The following is a 15380-nucleotide window of genomic DNA, read 5'->3' as shown; positions in this document are numbered from 1 at the left end:
TCTTCTCTGTACTCCATTGACTGAACACCACAAGGTAGTCAACAACCTTTATTTATCCATATATGTGCCACTCAGAAACTGGGAAGAGGTGTTACAGGATTTGCCCTTAAGAGAAGTCTATATGGATCTTTTACATGTTTTCTCTACAATGAGGCCATTGACAAAAATGAAGGGGGAAAAAAATAGACAATATGGTAGTAACAGTGTAAACGCATGGTAATATACACAAAAGCAAAAAAGCAATAGGTATCAGTGACATCAAATTAAAATGTAGGGTAAAGTTAGTATGAATAAGAACAAAAGACTCCTGAAAACCCCTAACTTTTTTTCTCAAATAACAGCTCGGCATACATTTCTACATAGCATGCAATAAGGCACCTATCTAACACAAGGAAGAAACCTATGCTACAGTTTGAAGCACAATTGTTATTGAAATAAAAAGAAAATATTGCTCACCAAAATGTTCACTCTGATAAAAACTGTATCTCTCTCATTCCCTTTCATATAGCCCAAGCCGTATCTAAAAAAATACATCAGTTTGTAAAAGATATTTTACACAGAACAGTAAATAGAACGCAATCATTGGACACCGGAAAATCTTGTAAAAGTGAGATTTTCTCATGTAGTCTTTTAGTATATATAACCTTTTTTGTTTTTGCCTTTTTCATTTAGATCAAATTCATAGTTTGCAGATTGTGTTTTACCTATGCACAGGTAACTGAATTAGTCTACAAAGGAATAAAGTGTGATGTTGCTTTTAATGTACATTTGGTGCTTGGGTACAGAGGAAACCGCACAGTAAATAATTAGGACACGGATCATGTTGGAATATGCTACCCATTAGGTTTTTATTTTCTATTATGCATTTCTTTATGGCTAAACTGCAGGTCATAATAGACTCACTGTCAGCCAGCCAGTATTGCTCTCTGTACAGTCTATGCAGCAATGCTAACCCATCATAGACATACAAAATAACCTTATAAATATACAGGATGGCTCATGTCTGATGGAGCCCAATGTCAAGAACAAGCTGCAACTGAACACCTGCAACATGTTATCTCCAACACTTTAAAAAAAAAAAAAAAGTCATAAAAGAACAAAAAAAAAAAAAAAGAACAGGTGGAGACAAAGTGGAGCTTACTATCAAAAAATGTAATCTTTTGGAACATCACACTAGTCACCTATACATATATATATATAAAAGAAAAATCAATATTATTTACAGTGGATTTCTGATATTTGCTTCACATAGGTTGTGTGTGAGAAAACGAAATCACTATTTAAATTGAAACAACAGTTCTTGTTCACCAATTGTGTCGGTAACCTCGGATAAAGTTGCAGCTGAAAAGCATATGTGCCCACCTGAAGGCGCATATGAATGAAAAACCAACCAGTGGGCGAAACACACTTTCTCCCCCTCCCCCAGGTAACAAATTTGTCATGTTAGATCTTCAAATCACATTGCGTTTTATTTAAAAGTGTTCAAAAAGAGGTCCTGGAGCATGTGAAGCACAATCACAAACAAGAATAGAGACTTCATTGCAATCTATTATTATACCCTCTTTAAACTGAGCACAAAACCCTGGGTTCAGCTCTGAATTATAGGTTGCAGTCTTTCAGGCCAAGCCGCTTTCTTTTGAAGACTTGTGTGTTGCTGTCCATCCATTATGAGCTGCTCCACTTCAACATCATAATGTGCTTATCTGACCTTTCCTGCCTATAGAAGGTGGCCTGGCGTTGCCTGTGGTGTGGTAATATCAACGAAGAGAACATTGGTAGAACATAAATGGAGGGTGGGGTAAGGGAGGGTTCTTGCATGGGACAATGAGGATGGGAAAGGGTGCTCACTGGTCTACGTGGATCCTATGATGTCTGGAGAGGGAAGAAGAATGATTAAAGCCTTTTCCACACTGGGAGCATCTGTATGGTTTTTCGACCGTCAGGATGCGCTGTTTTGGGAAGGCGTTGTTAGGGAACCCCTTCCCTGTGGGGATGGTGGTGTACTGCTGAGGTTGTGCCTGCGGTGGTTGTGGCTGCTGCTGTTGCTGTTTATTCTCCAAGTGAACTCTCTGATGCCTAGCAAGTGAGGAGGAGTGATTGAATCTTTTGCCACAGTGAGCACAGGTGTAGCTTTTCCCCTCCGAATGGACTCTTTGGTGCCGTGACAGGGAAGAGGAATGATTGAAGCCCTTATCGCAGTGATGACACATGTAGGGCTTCTCTCCCTGCTGGTGCACTCTCTGCTTTGGAGGAGTGCCGTAGGTCATGGGTTTCCCAGGCTGAGGTGGAGAAAACACTGGATTCTGCAGGTGTGTCTTGTGATGACGGGAGAGAGAAGAGGAGTGATTGAAGCCCTTGTTGCAATGTCTGCAGGTGTAGGGCTTCCCTCCGGCATGGACTTGCTGGTGCTTCTTCAGATGACGTTTGCGGACAAAACTCTTCCTGCACATGTTGCATTTGTACGGCTTCTCTCCCGAGTGAATCCTCTGGTGCTCTCTCAAAGTGGCGGCTGCTGCAAAACACTTCCCACACTGTGCACATCGGTGGGGTTTGTCTCCGAGCACGACTGCAGCATGGGTCTTTTGGTGCTGCTTCAGGTTTGAGGTTGTAGCAAAACCTTTGCCACACTGCCCACAGGTATATGGCTTCTCACGTGCATGGACCTCCTGGTGTTTTTTCAGATGTCGTCTGCGGACAAAGCTCTTCCTACATTGAGTGCACTTGTAGGGTTTGTCCTCTGAATGCATCTTCATGTGTTCTCTTAGGGTGATGGCAGCTGCAAAGCTCTTACCACACTCTGAGCATCTGTGGGGCTTGTCTGGCAAGTGAATCATCTGATGAGACTTAAGGCTGAAGGCATCAATAACATCTTTGCTCATCATCTCAACTCCTGGGGAAACATAGGGCTTCTCTTTCATGTGAATCTTCATGTGCTGCTTGAGACTGGCCTCTACAGCAAAGCTCTCACCACAGTGGACACAAATGTAAGGATTGAGGTCCTTGTGGATCTCGAAGTGCTGATGAAGATCAGCTATGCTGCCAAATATCTCCCCGCACTCGTTGCACTGCAGACCGTGTGCTTCATGTATGATTACACCATTCTCAGACTCCACTGTCAGCTCCCCGCCATGGTCAGACTCCACTTTTACAACATGTTCACTTTCCGTCTTAAGCAGTACCTCTCCAAGCAGAGCCTCGTTTCCCGTCGTCTTGATTTCCGCTCCCGTGAAACAGTGCATGTCACCATGTTCCACTTTAATGTAATCATGGTCTGTCTCGGCTACAATTGCATCCACACAGGCTACAGCTCCGAGCTCTGTCCCCAGTCCCTGGATCTTTAAGTCTGAATCGTGGATCTCCAGCTCTAATCCACGCTTTTCTTCTGTCATAATCTCAGTTTCTGCTCCATAGTGAAGGTCGACATGGCTGTGGGCTATGACACACTCCGACCCAAGTGTGTCAAGGCCGGGTGTGTCACATTCAGTCTCTGACTCGGCCATGAGAACACACTCCAACCCCACGACCTCCGTTTTCTTGCCGGATGATGACTTATTAAAGAATCGGGGGTATAGACCGTTGTCTTGTGTTGCGCCGCGCTGGTGCTTTCGTTATCAAGCAGACCTGCAAGAGAAGGATAAACAGTTTATTTTTCATTACTGTTCTCAGCCAAAATCATCTGGTGAAGAAAAATCAAAGCCATATTCGTCCTAATATATCTAATGAAAATTTATACAGAAGCCTAAGTAGGGCTGAGAGATTATAACAAGGTTTACTAACTTTGGAAAATAGTGTATTTGCTGAACTTGAAAATTGTGTCCTTTAAACAGCGGGTTTCCTGGAACCCTTTAGGCTTTCAGGGAGCGACAAAAGTAGGACTGAAAGACAAAATAAGAGCATTATTGTGAAACAGAAATATGACAATTTGTTTTAATAATTATTGGAAGCCAAAATTATAACAGACACTAAAACTCAATTTATTGCACTGCTCTAGGCCTGAGGCCAACTTTGGAAACGTGACAGCCATGATCTTCCATCGCAGTTAAGTAATTTCTTAACAGATGCAATAATTTAACAAAAAGAATACTGGCATGCACTGACAAATATCTTTTCTTAGTAATAATTGCTGGCCAAGACAAATAAGTCTCTACTCTGAGCAGACAGAAGGATTATTTAACAAAGTAACGGCAAAAAAAAATATTAAAAACAACGCAACTTCACAACGCATCTTAAATGATTTCATGAGAATCCAACTGATCTGTAGCTCCACCATAATCACTATTTCATCCAATTATGGCAAATGAGAAGTGTCAAAGCATGACCACCGCTGAAATATGTCTACAGAAATGTGCTCGCTATTACAGTCATGCTCTGGAAAAATGGTTTAAATTATACCTTGAGCTATATAATTGTGACTGACATTGTTGTGAACCCTGCAGTAGATTGGCAACCTGTCCAGGGTGTACCCTGACTCTTGCTCCTCTAGCCCCCCACAAATTTGATAAATGAAAGAAAATGAATGATCAATAGTTGTGAGGACACAGTCATACAGATATTCAATATTGAATTAAACACATGCTGATAGTTAGATTTTACTTTTAAACATTTAAACAAGAGCAAGTTTTGGTCAACACATGTTTGCCACCCATTCCTCCTCCTGAAGGACCTCGGTGTGTGTACAGGACATCATTACTTCCGCCAACACAAAATGCAGCATAAACAATAGATAGTGGCTCATTTGTTAAACACATGATCAGTGAGACAATAGGGGGCATTATTAGATTTAATGTTATTTGTATACTATACAAATACTGGCCTATGATAATTTGATTTAAAACAGCTCAATCTGTAGCATTATGCTCAGAAATATTAGTAAGCATGTGAATAAAGTCGTGGGACTAAAGCATTAAAATGTCTTCATACCTGCACTCCTCATCTAAGATTAACGGAGAGTTTTCATTACTACTTAGCAAGCTTTGTGATGACTTTGCTAGCCAAGTTAGCGCAGAAAACAAGCTTTACTTCACCAGCTAACAAATGGTAAAATCAAAGTGATCATAATCAGACTCGGAATTCTATCTTAATCCGCAAGCCAAAACTGGCTGGCCTACACATGTCGCTTATCGACGCGGTTCATTATGCGTTATTACCGAATACATATTAAAATACGGACAGGGTATTTAAACAGCAGCGTTTTGTTATTAAACACTTAACCGCTGGCTGCTAGCCTTTCAAAATTGCTACAAATAGCCTCTATAGCCGCTAGTTAGCTGGCTATGGTCGGTGGGGGACTGGTTAACGACAAAACAGCATTGTGTTAGCTGCTAATGTGTTCACGATTTAGCCAGCTAACTAGCTTCACGGAAAAAACATCACCCCAGTAATTGTATTAAGAACTCCAGAAACAGCGAAATACTTACACCGAACCAGCACTTGAATTGCGTGCTCTAGTGCAATTTATGACAGCGACCAATGCGGAAATTCTCCTTGTGCGAGTATTAACAGGCCATCTTGTTGTGCCACACCAGCACTTCCAGGCTAGCCAAGATTACACACTCGCCTAAGATGGCTGCCGCTAGCTAATGACAGCCGCGTTAGCTTCCGCCATTCTAAACATATTAAATTAGAGCGACCCTCGAATGAGTTACACTCACAAAGCTGGGCCAAAGTGTGCACAGGAAGCCGCAGAGACCATAAATCGTAGTCTAAGCGTTAGTAAAGTTATCACATACGACAAAAGCTAACCGCGAGTTGGTTAGCAAGCTAAGAGCCACACCGTAATTTCCAATCAGGAGCGGGCTAGCTGAAACAAAGATGGCTAACCATGAAAGCCAGGAACGGTGTGCGAAAAGCCCGGGAAAGGACGTCTTTTACCCACACAAGAACTCCGCGAATTACATAAATTCTCCACTATATGCAGGTCGAAGTGAATTTTACAAACAAAGGCAGCCAAGCGAGGCAGTTTAATCGCTACTTGAAAGGAGACGGTGACTCTTGGCTACAAACCCGAAGCGCTCCTTCACTGCGGCAGCAGTCGACAAACCGCACACACCACTCCAATGGCGGCCTTGCTGATGTTAGCAGCTATCCAGCCGAGACATTATTAGCGTGTTGGCTACATAGCCACGATGCCAAGCTAACACCCAGCTAATCCAGTCTGCTAACACGGTTAAAGCCTGCGCTCCACTTTATTGCTATAGCCTGTAGATAGTAAAACACTGGAGCGGAAGCTTTGCTAAACCGCCCATGCGACCATGTTTAGTGGGTTCGCATGCAAAAGACAAAACCGGACGCAAATTCAAGAAATACAGGCGACCTGATTCTGCAGCAAACACATCTCAAAAATAGCCTGGATGAGACTCGAGCCTGAAATAGTCTTTTATACCTATGCGTTGCTGTGCTTGTCTGCTTCTCCAGCAGCACATAATGTCACAAGCCGTGCCAGCCCAGGCCTGTATTTTTCCATCTCAAAGTTCAGAACCCGAGGCGCAGAAGAGACACGCTGTCTAACATTACGGTAATAAGTATGATGATCTATTAACCTGAACACACACGACCCTCTTGCCTCTTCACAGCTACTATTGATGGCAGAATAAGCTGCATTTAAATGATATAACAATCATCGGGAATAAGGATCGCGGCTGTTTTAAATGTGTACATACTCGCAGGCCCGCACCCACCTTTATGTCCGTTTACTTTGTGATTGCTGAAGGGAGAACCAGAAAAAGAGAATCGCAACAAGCTATGTGTAGTAAGCCTCGTCAGACTGCTCTGTATCCTCCTTGCTTGCTTGCTCGCTCTCTCTCTCTCCCTCTCTTTCTCCCTGCCTGTGTGTGTAGCTGGCGCCACAGCTCATCTGGCGCCAACGTTGGACAACCGACGCACTTTAGCGAAAGCAACCATTGTCCTTTCAACACAGCGCGGAAACCGCGATTACCCCCTACAGGCTGGGAGTGAGCAATACACGACAAATACAAGCCTGGACATTTCCATCACGGTTTTTAGTTTGCGACTTTTAACCGTAACAGTAGCATATCTTATCTCTACTACAATTCGCAGTTATTGTTCCTGCTTCACTGCATTTTTCTCATTTCCCCTCAAAAAAGACGGCTATTATACTAGTCTTTGGAACAATAGGTTGGGGAGTGATTCCTAGTCATCCCAGATCCCCTCGGAACACAAGCGAGAGACACATAATTAATGAGGTCAGTGTCCAGGACACACCAAAAATGGGGGTAGATGTTGGATTGAAAGCAAGCCACCAAATATTTTATTCTTTATCAAACAATGAATGCGTTAATATCAATATATCTGAGGCTGGACAATACCTGCTCATAATACTGGCCAAAAATATAGTCTATTAGTTAGGGCTCTAATAGTTACTTTGTAGGTGAGCATATTTACTCCAAAACAGACTCAGGACATAATACATAGTGAATCAAGAAGTTCAGAGGATTTGTAAGGCGGAAGTGAGAGCAGCTATGGAGAGAATAGTTGCCTGTGGAGGTAAAGCAAGGTTTAGGAAGGAGGGAAGTGGACTTTTTTTAACCAGGTTGTTTAACACAATTTTAAAGAGTGAGAAGATGCCTGAGGAATGTGGAAATGTAATGGTTTTCAAGAACGAAGGTGATGTGCAGAGCTGTAATAACTGCAGAGGGATAAAGCTAATGAGTTTTCATATATATGTGTTTTTTTAATGACATTTAACATGGGTTTTGATTTTATTGTTTATTTAATTATATTGTAATATTTTGTAGTAAATATGACTACCAGACATAGAGTAGTAAGACCTTTACTGTCTAAGGCCTTCAGGTAGATACTTCATGCCCAAAGTGACAAAGAAAAGAGCTCAACTTACAGAGATGAGTCAGGACAACAAATTTATTTTTCATAAAAATTACTGAAAACCATAATAATTAGAATATCTATAACGGATAAAGGAAAGTGAATAGTTATGATAAACATCATTATCAGCCCTCTTGCAATTTATGTGTAGAGTCAATGTAAGACACTAGGTGTTTCAACTAGAGATGATTCTGAGCGAGGACCTAAGCATGAGGTTCTTTAAGTCATCTGCAAGGTATAAAATACAACAGCCCTTTCGGCCTTTTACACAGAAATGATTTTGTGTGTTCTGTCACTGGTTATAAATATCATTGCCAACCATCTCCCTAAATGATTTTTTTTTTTTTTTTTTGCATGTTCCATTTGTTTGAAAGATACTGAATTTGTTTGTCACAGTGCAAAGCTGAGAGGGGCCTCTTGTTAGACAAAGTTAGCCCTAATATTACTGTGACATACTGTGGGGAAAATACTAATGTAAACAATGGCAGGCAGGTCAGATTTGGATAAAATTCTGAGCTTTAGTTTTATAACTCAAGTAGATCCAAGAAAGTGAATGGACAAGCACAAACGAAGCAGGTGAGAAAATAATAATAATAATTAAAAAATCAAATAAATCTTTAAATATGGATGTATGTAACCATTTAAATAATCATGGATGTATTTGAATTACCAACTACTGGCTAGGCCATCTAGATGCACGTCTATTACATATTTATACATATTTATAGTAGTCTTTGAAAGATTACAAGCTACGTAGATTTTGTGTAGTAAAGAAACAATCCCACAAGATGATGCTGTTTTCCCTCTGTCATTGGTGATGAATGCCCTGCTAGTGTGACTTGGCATAAAGTATGGTTATATATTGAAGATTATAAAACACAAACTTTACACAACCACAACAGATGAATTCCTTAACAGTCTCTCTTGTAATTACTGCACTTTTTTTTAATGACATTTAGTTATTAAGGAAAGTGCATCGGTAAGTACTCCTTTTTTGATTGTGGTAGTTTCCTCTTGTTTGTCTTACCTCTCTTTATTTTAGGCACCACCCACTCTTTGATTATTTAACGTCCAAACTAGTGATACTGGTTTTTACAATGAGAGTGGACCGCATAGTAAACATTCCGTCACTCACAGCGTTAGTCACACAGTTTCAGTGTCGCAATAAACTTCAGGAGCTCACTGTTGATCCTTCAGCAGATTTTCTTAAAAACGTAACACTGCCGCTGAAATTAATCACCTGTGGATTTTATTTTTACTTTTATTTTTTGGCTATATTTTTAAATTTCCTGGTAAGAAAATGTCACGCCAGAGCGCTCTGGATTTGGACAGATACAGCAGCTTGGATAAATCTCGTCGGACCAACAGTCGCAGCCAAGCCAGGGCCCAGGCCAGGTCCGAGGGCCGGTCCGAGGGCAGGCCCGAGTCTAGGGCCGAGGCCAGGAACGGGGACGTCCTGTGTGACTTCTGTACACCAAGGAAGCAGAAGGCTGAGAAGTCCTGCTTGGTGTGCTTGGCGTCCTACTGCGAGACTCACCTCCAGTCTCACTATGACTACCCCACCCTGATGAAGCACAAGCTGGTCAAAGCTACGGGTCAGATGAGAGAGAAGCTCTGCGCACAGCATGACAAGCTGCTGGAGGCTTTTTGCCGCGCTGATGAGACGTCGGTATGCGTTTTGTGCATGATGGATGAACACAAACACCACGACATCGTCCCGGCTGGCACTGAGAGAACTGAGAAACAAGTGAGTGGTGAAAGCAAAAGTGTGGACACAGAAAATAACGTATCGACTACCCACTAATGATGGCTTCTTTCTTGTCTTTCCCGCTGTAGAAACAGCTTGGTGTCACACTGCACAAATCTCAGCAAAGGATTGATCAGAGGGTTAAAAAGTGGCAGGACCTCCGACAGGCTGTTGATGCACTTAAAGTAAGTCAAAAATCTGCGTCACACTAGTCTAAACATAACAATTTAAATTTCTATTGGAAAATTACCTTCATTTCATTCATATTTTGACACTCTTCCTCTCTTACACATCTCACCAGCATTCTTCTCAGATGGCCTTAGAGGAGAACGAGCGCATCTTCACTGAGCTTCTGCTTTCCATTGAGAGGAAGTACAATGAAGTCAAGGAAATGATCCGCACCCATGAAAGGACCACTGTGACCCAGGCTGAATTACTGCTGAACCGTTTGGAGGAAGAGATTACTTTGATGAGGAAGAAGCACAATGACTTGGAGAAGCTTTCACACACAGATGATCACATACACTTTCTACAGGTGAGGCTGGGGACCCCAACCAAGATAACACATGGTGTGAAAATCAGGGGTCTTCAGAGAAAAGAGTAGGAATATGCAATATTTAGGCTTTTATGTCTCATCTGTATCTTCTTTTTTTTTTACCAGAGCTGGCAGTCCCTGTCAGGCCCCTCAGGATATGAAGATCTCAACAAAATCAACGTTGCACCCTATTACTCTTTTGAGGCTACCAAGAGAGCCATTGCTTCACTGAAATTACAAATAGAAGAAGTCAGCAAAGTAGAGATGAGCAAAATCTCAGGAACAGGTAGACAGATCTGTCTTTCTTCATCTCAAGTAGCACAGAGTGGCTCCTTTCAAAAGAGGGTGTGTTTTTTTTTCTCTGCTGTTTCTCATTCTCATTTTTTTTTTTTATTATCTATCTTCACAGTGAAGGACGTGCACATCACAGAAGAAAATGATACAAAATCAAGAAGAGAATCCTTTTTGAGGGATGAACCAAAGATAAGAGAAGAACCAAGAACAAGAGAAGATTTCTTGAGATGTGAGTTACTGGATTCGTTTTTGTAGAAAAACCTGCCTTCAGCCTTTAGCACCAGCTGTGCATTCATAGAAAACCCTATTTCTGTTCCATCCCAGGAGGCATTTTTTATTATCTACTGGTATAAGCTCTATTAGTATCCCTATTAGTTGGTTAATAATAGGGATACTGCTCTGTGTGTGCAATGACCGAAACTTGCGCTGGAAGGTATGCTGCTGGCAGAACTGGTTTAGTGAAACATAAGGAAGCAAAGTTATGCTTCAGTGTTACTTAAGCAAATACAGGTGTTCCTGCTTTTATGGCACCTGTAAAAGCTTTGAACAAGCTGATTCACGGGACTCAAAAACTTTTTTTTAAAGGTATGAATGGGATCAGAAAAATCTTTATTGTCACTATACACAGGCAAGATTAAAAATTTGTTTGGCATCTCTCACAGAAATAGATAAGTATAACATGGGAAAGAATAAATAGATATGAAAGAAGGTGTTAATTAGTCAGTTGGTGTGAGGTTTTATTGTCCTGAACTATCCGCAGGGAGTGTCCAGGGTGTGCAGTGTTTCTGAACATACCGATGGGCCTTCTTGTTAGTTGGCTAGCATAGATGTTGTTCAGGATTGGGGCCGCTGTCCAGACAGCTGTGCAGGTTGGCACAATTGGTGAGGATAATGGTCCTACTCTTTTGGTAGAATTTTGGTAAGTGAGGTTTTGAAAGCTAAATGTTTTCCCATTCATGCTTCTGTCGCGCAGCAGGTCAGTGATATAAGTAAAGTCTTCCCTTAGTCAAGACTGTAAATGGAAGCATATTTTTCTCCAGATCTTGTGCATATCATTTTGCATACCTTTACAGATGTGCAAACTACCCATGCCATGTGCACTACTGCCCCCACAGCACCTCAGATGTTGGATGTTACAGTGTGAGGTGTTAACAAATCAAACAACAAAGCTCAGAAGATGCATCCTTGATTTACAAGAATTTTATATTTTGATCATCAGACCTGAAGCTAGCTTTCTATTTTCCTTGGGCCTAGAGAAGAGAGCAGCGTTTCAGTTTGTCATACTTTTATTTATTTATTTTTTTTTATGGTTGAGCTTTTAACTTGCATTTGTAGATGTATTCAGTTAATAACAGTTTCTGTAAGTGTACATGCAAAATTTTCTGCCACAGAATCGTGTTTTTTTTCAATGTGGGGTCCAAAGATCACAGCTTTTTAATACTGGTTTTCAACCATGTCACTCGCATACAAAGATTTCTCCAGATCATCTTAATGTCTGAATGACAAAGAAGATGAAATCCCCAAATCTTTTGCAATTTTATGTTGAAGAATATTGAACTATTTCCTTAAGCAGCCTTCACAGACACAGCCTCTCTCTGCAATGCTCTTTTTAATACAAATCATGTTTCAGACTTGTTTCCAATTTACCCAATTAGATAGGAGATATCATTTCTCCTTTTTAAAAAAAAAAAAAAAATCATACTTTTCCAGTCTGTTGCTAACGTGAACTTGAGTTTTTATTTTTCAAGTGACAAATAACACTGATATTTAATGTTTTTCTGCTGTGTTCAGATGCTAGTCAGCTGATTCTGGATGTCAACAGCGTCCATCCCAACCTTCACTTGTCTGAAGGTAACAGAGTTGCCACAATGAAGAATGAACCCAAGAACTATCCTGAACACCCGGACCGATTTGACCACTGGCAGCAGGTGAGGATTCACATTAAAGAAGAAAATAGAGGCAGTTGATCAAAATATTAGAAAAAGTCATTTATATAGTTTATAAAAAATCATATCTTTTAAGCTCTCATTTCATCCTTTTCCTTCCAGGTGTTGTGCCGGGATAGTGTGACTGGGACTCGTTACTACTGGGAGGTGGACTGGAGGGGAACAGAGATAGATGTGGCCGTTACCTACAGAGGAATCCATCGTAAAGGAAATGCCAACGAATGCAGCCTGGGCTGGAACGACAAGTCTTGGAGTTTGTACTGCTCTGACTCCAAATTCTCCTTTGTGCACAACAATAAAAGCAAAGACATCGCAGGTCCGGTGTCACCTCGTATTGGCGTTTACCTGGACCACGCAGCAGGAACGCTGGCGTTTTACAGTGTCTCTGATAACATGCGTCTTTTGCACAGAATTCAGACCACATTTACAGAGCCGCTCTACCCTGCATTCAGTGTGTGGGGCTTTGGTACGACCATAAGACTCTAAGAGAGGTAGCACTGATATGCTTCAGACTTACATTCTCCTTAAATTTGTGAAATCTGGAACATGGTGTTTGATTCTGTAAAGTACAATTTTAATTGTAATCACTGCTACTGATTTATTTGCCATTTTAAATATGAATCTATACCAGATAGCTCTCTGTGATCTTGATAAAAACCACACTGAATGGAAAATGACTCACATTACTGGAAATGACATTGCTGTTGTTGTAGTTGCTGTTGTTAATTAGTCTATTAATACATTATCCCTTCACCACTTTGGGGTGGGTTTTATCTTGATCAAGTAAGTGATTAAGAAAATGTAATATAATCTTACCATGTAATATTGACTGATGCTGACTATTTTAACAAAGGTATAGTTTATTAATTCCTTAAATGTCTTTGAATTTGATCAGCCATTACCAGGAACGCAGGTAAACAGATGACCTTTCACATGCTATAAACAGGGGTTTAGTAGGTGGGGAACCCTTAGATCAGGTGTAGTGGTGCAGCGTGGGGAAGGGGGATTACTTACTTTTTTGTGTACAGGCTAAGATTAGCTGACCTGTGTTGCTACTCTGATATTCAGTGCTCTTTGTAGAATTAGCCAACTGAATTCAGCAAAATAAATAAATGTTTCACAAGCTATATGACTGATTTTCAACTCCTAGACCCTAGAAAGCAGAATTCAGTAAGCAAATGTAATTGTCATCTCCTTATGTATAAACTGATGTCTGCTATCCTTGATACAACTGACCCTGAACACCACAGCCTGCTCTGCAACAGCATAGCATTGCATAGCAAGCATAGCGCATTACTGTAAACTTCACCACAGTACTGCAAACTAGCCAGTTTACCTTCACTGAAATGTACCAAACTGCCTAGTATTTTAATGCAAACACAAAATGAATTTATTTATATTTATTGTTTTGCAAGATGCTCCACAAAAACATAAACCAGCAACACATCATGTATAGACCCAACATCTGATTTAAAAACTATAAATGAAGTCAGACATGTAAGATTTAAATTTGCAGTTTTTAAAACTGCACTTGCTGAACAGTCCTTACCTTTGACAATAAACTCTCAACTTCCCCTCCTGTCCGCTCTTTTTCATATCTTTCTCCACCTCTCAGTGTTGCACATGAATGTTTTTTTCTTTGCATGGGAAATATAGCAACTGTACATTAACAATCAGACACATTTTGTGACACCCTGCGTACAGTCTGTGTGCTTACTGATACTGACTGTTGAGCTGTTTGAAACATCAAAAATACCTGCCACTTGAAAAAAAAAACCTTGCTCCATTTATGCTCACTCTTCTTCCACAGAACTAGCTAGATGCTGAAGATGCTTACATCTGTACCTTGAGAGCATCACAGGGATGAGAAAAAAAAAAAAGGATGTGCTGAAGGTGTAGTAAAATAGACCGTTGGGTGACATTATTTTCTTATTACTGAGCAAGTATCTCTGGAAGCAACGCCAGGTTGCAGCACTTTAAAAATGAACTCATTCAACAGTAAAATGCCTATTAGATTTAATTGCTCATTAACTGAAGGTGCCAGACGCTGTTCCAGATCGTTCAAGCCCACTTTATCCCCTGCTTCCAGGATTTTTTTATATAGCAAGGGAACCCAGAAATCAGAATACTTAATCAGAAATTAAATTGATGTAGAAAACATGATTTTTAGGCTCATTTGCAGTCCCATGTTCTATTACAGATTTATTATGGAGAAAGTGGAGCTGCCCAAGAATTGTTTTGGAAAGTGAAAAGATTATTTAGACTTTTAACTTAAGTAAAAGTTAAATAGCTTAACAGGTTGATTATCAAAATATATCTGAAATACCTAAAGTAAACATACCCATTATGTGGAAGGAGACTTTTCAGAATCATATACATGATATTATTGGATTATTGATTTATTAATGTGTATATCTTTTTAATGCTGCAACTGCTGATGATTTTAATCACTTATATTGATTTGTTGCTTGATCTATAATAATTCAATTAATCTGCAAAATAATAAGCAGATAAATATGTAAAATAAATAGTTTAGAGTACAAAGTGCAATAATTGCATTCAAAATGTGGTAGTATAAAATCAAAAAGCAACATAGCATGGCAATACTAAAAATAAACACATGGAACAAATATAGTACAAGCACATTTAACCTCAGTAAAATGCTTGAGTAAATGTAATCTGTTGCATTCCTACTGGTCCTATCCATGCTCCCATCGGGGATTGTACACCCCTGATTCAACCCCTGGCTATAACTTATTTTGACCAGTGACCTATTCCCCGTGTTGATGTGAGACACAAAAGCACCAGTGAATCATCAGAAAACAGATAAAACATCCAGAGCACCAATTCTGTTACTCTATGTCATAAACATTATAGTGATGCAGTTTTACAATCTAAAAGAGTATATCATATTATGTCGATGCTCAAAAAATTGTCCTGATCAAAGATTGCGGCTTTAGATTGTGACAGATAGAGTGGGTGTAAAAATGATTTGGTTGCATTTTTTAACAGAGCT

General features: G+C 40.3%; 2 protein-coding genes across 6 annotated transcripts; one reads left to right on the top strand and one right to left on the bottom strand.

The window, feature by feature from the left end:
* Positions 1 to 16: 16 nt before the first annotated feature.
* LOC115793152 (zinc finger protein 883) lies at positions 17 to 6874 on the bottom strand. 4 transcript variants are annotated; one of them, XM_030747984.1, is made up of 3 exons: positions 6678 to 6874; positions 3778 to 3875; positions 17 to 3621 (listed from the first exon to the last, which is right to left on the bottom strand). In XM_030747984.1, the coding sequence occupies exon 3, from the start codon at positions 3498 to 3500 to the stop codon at positions 1845 to 1847; it is 1656 nt and encodes a 551-aa protein (XP_030603844.1). In that variant the 5' UTR covers positions 3501 to 3621; positions 3778 to 3875; positions 6678 to 6874; the 3' UTR covers positions 17 to 1844. The 4 variants fall into 4 exon arrangements, with proteins under 4 accessions (XP_030603844.1, XP_030603845.1, XP_030603846.1 ...); XM_030747985.1 differs by lacking the exon at positions 6678 to 6874 and adding an exon at positions 5418 to 5561; XM_030747986.1 differs by lacking the exon at positions 3778 to 3875.
* A 2082-nt stretch (positions 6875 to 8956) lies between these two features.
* Positions 8957 to 13914, top strand: ftr14l (finTRIM family, member 14-like). 2 transcript variants are annotated; one of them, XM_030748475.1, is made up of 8 exons: positions 8957 to 9589; positions 9679 to 9774; positions 9891 to 10124; positions 10251 to 10410; positions 10534 to 10647; positions 12210 to 12346; positions 12467 to 12892; positions 12979 to 13914. In XM_030748475.1, the coding sequence occupies exons 1-7, from the start codon at positions 9143 to 9145 to the stop codon at positions 12848 to 12850; spliced, it is 1572 nt and encodes a 523-aa protein (XP_030604335.1). In that variant the 5' UTR covers positions 8957 to 9142; the 3' UTR covers positions 12851 to 12892; positions 12979 to 13914. The 2 variants fall into 2 exon arrangements, with proteins under 2 accessions (XP_030604335.1, XP_030604334.1); XM_030748474.1 differs by having other exon boundaries at positions 12467 to 13914.
* Positions 13915 to 15380: the final 1466 nt, after the last annotated feature.

The sequence above is a fragment of the Archocentrus centrarchus genome, chromosome 15 (assembly GCF_007364275.1).
Source record: "Archocentrus centrarchus isolate MPI-CPG fArcCen1 chromosome 15, fArcCen1, whole genome shotgun sequence".
NCBI classification, from domain to species: domain Eukaryota; kingdom Metazoa; phylum Chordata; class Actinopteri; order Cichliformes; family Cichlidae; genus Archocentrus; species Archocentrus centrarchus.
Note: the sequence above shows the minus strand (reverse complement) of the source record. Positions and strands in the feature narration are given on the sequence as shown.

Coding starts and splice junctions, on each gene's coding strand:
- LOC115793152 (XM_030747984.1), bottom strand. CDS start 3,500: ATGGCCGAGTCAGAGACTGAATGTGACACACCCGGCCTTGACACACTT.
- ftr14l (XM_030748475.1), top strand. CDS start 9,143: ATGTCACGCCAGAGCGCTCTGGATTTGGACAGATACAGCAGCTTGGAT. Junction 10,411..10,533: donor GAGCAAAATCTCAGGAACAG/GTAGACAGATCT, acceptor CTATCTTCACAG/TGAAGGACGTGCACATCACA. Junction 10,648..12,209: donor AAGAGAAGATTTCTTGAGAT/GTGAGTTACTGG, acceptor TGCTGTGTTCAG/ATGCTAGTCAGCTGATTCTG.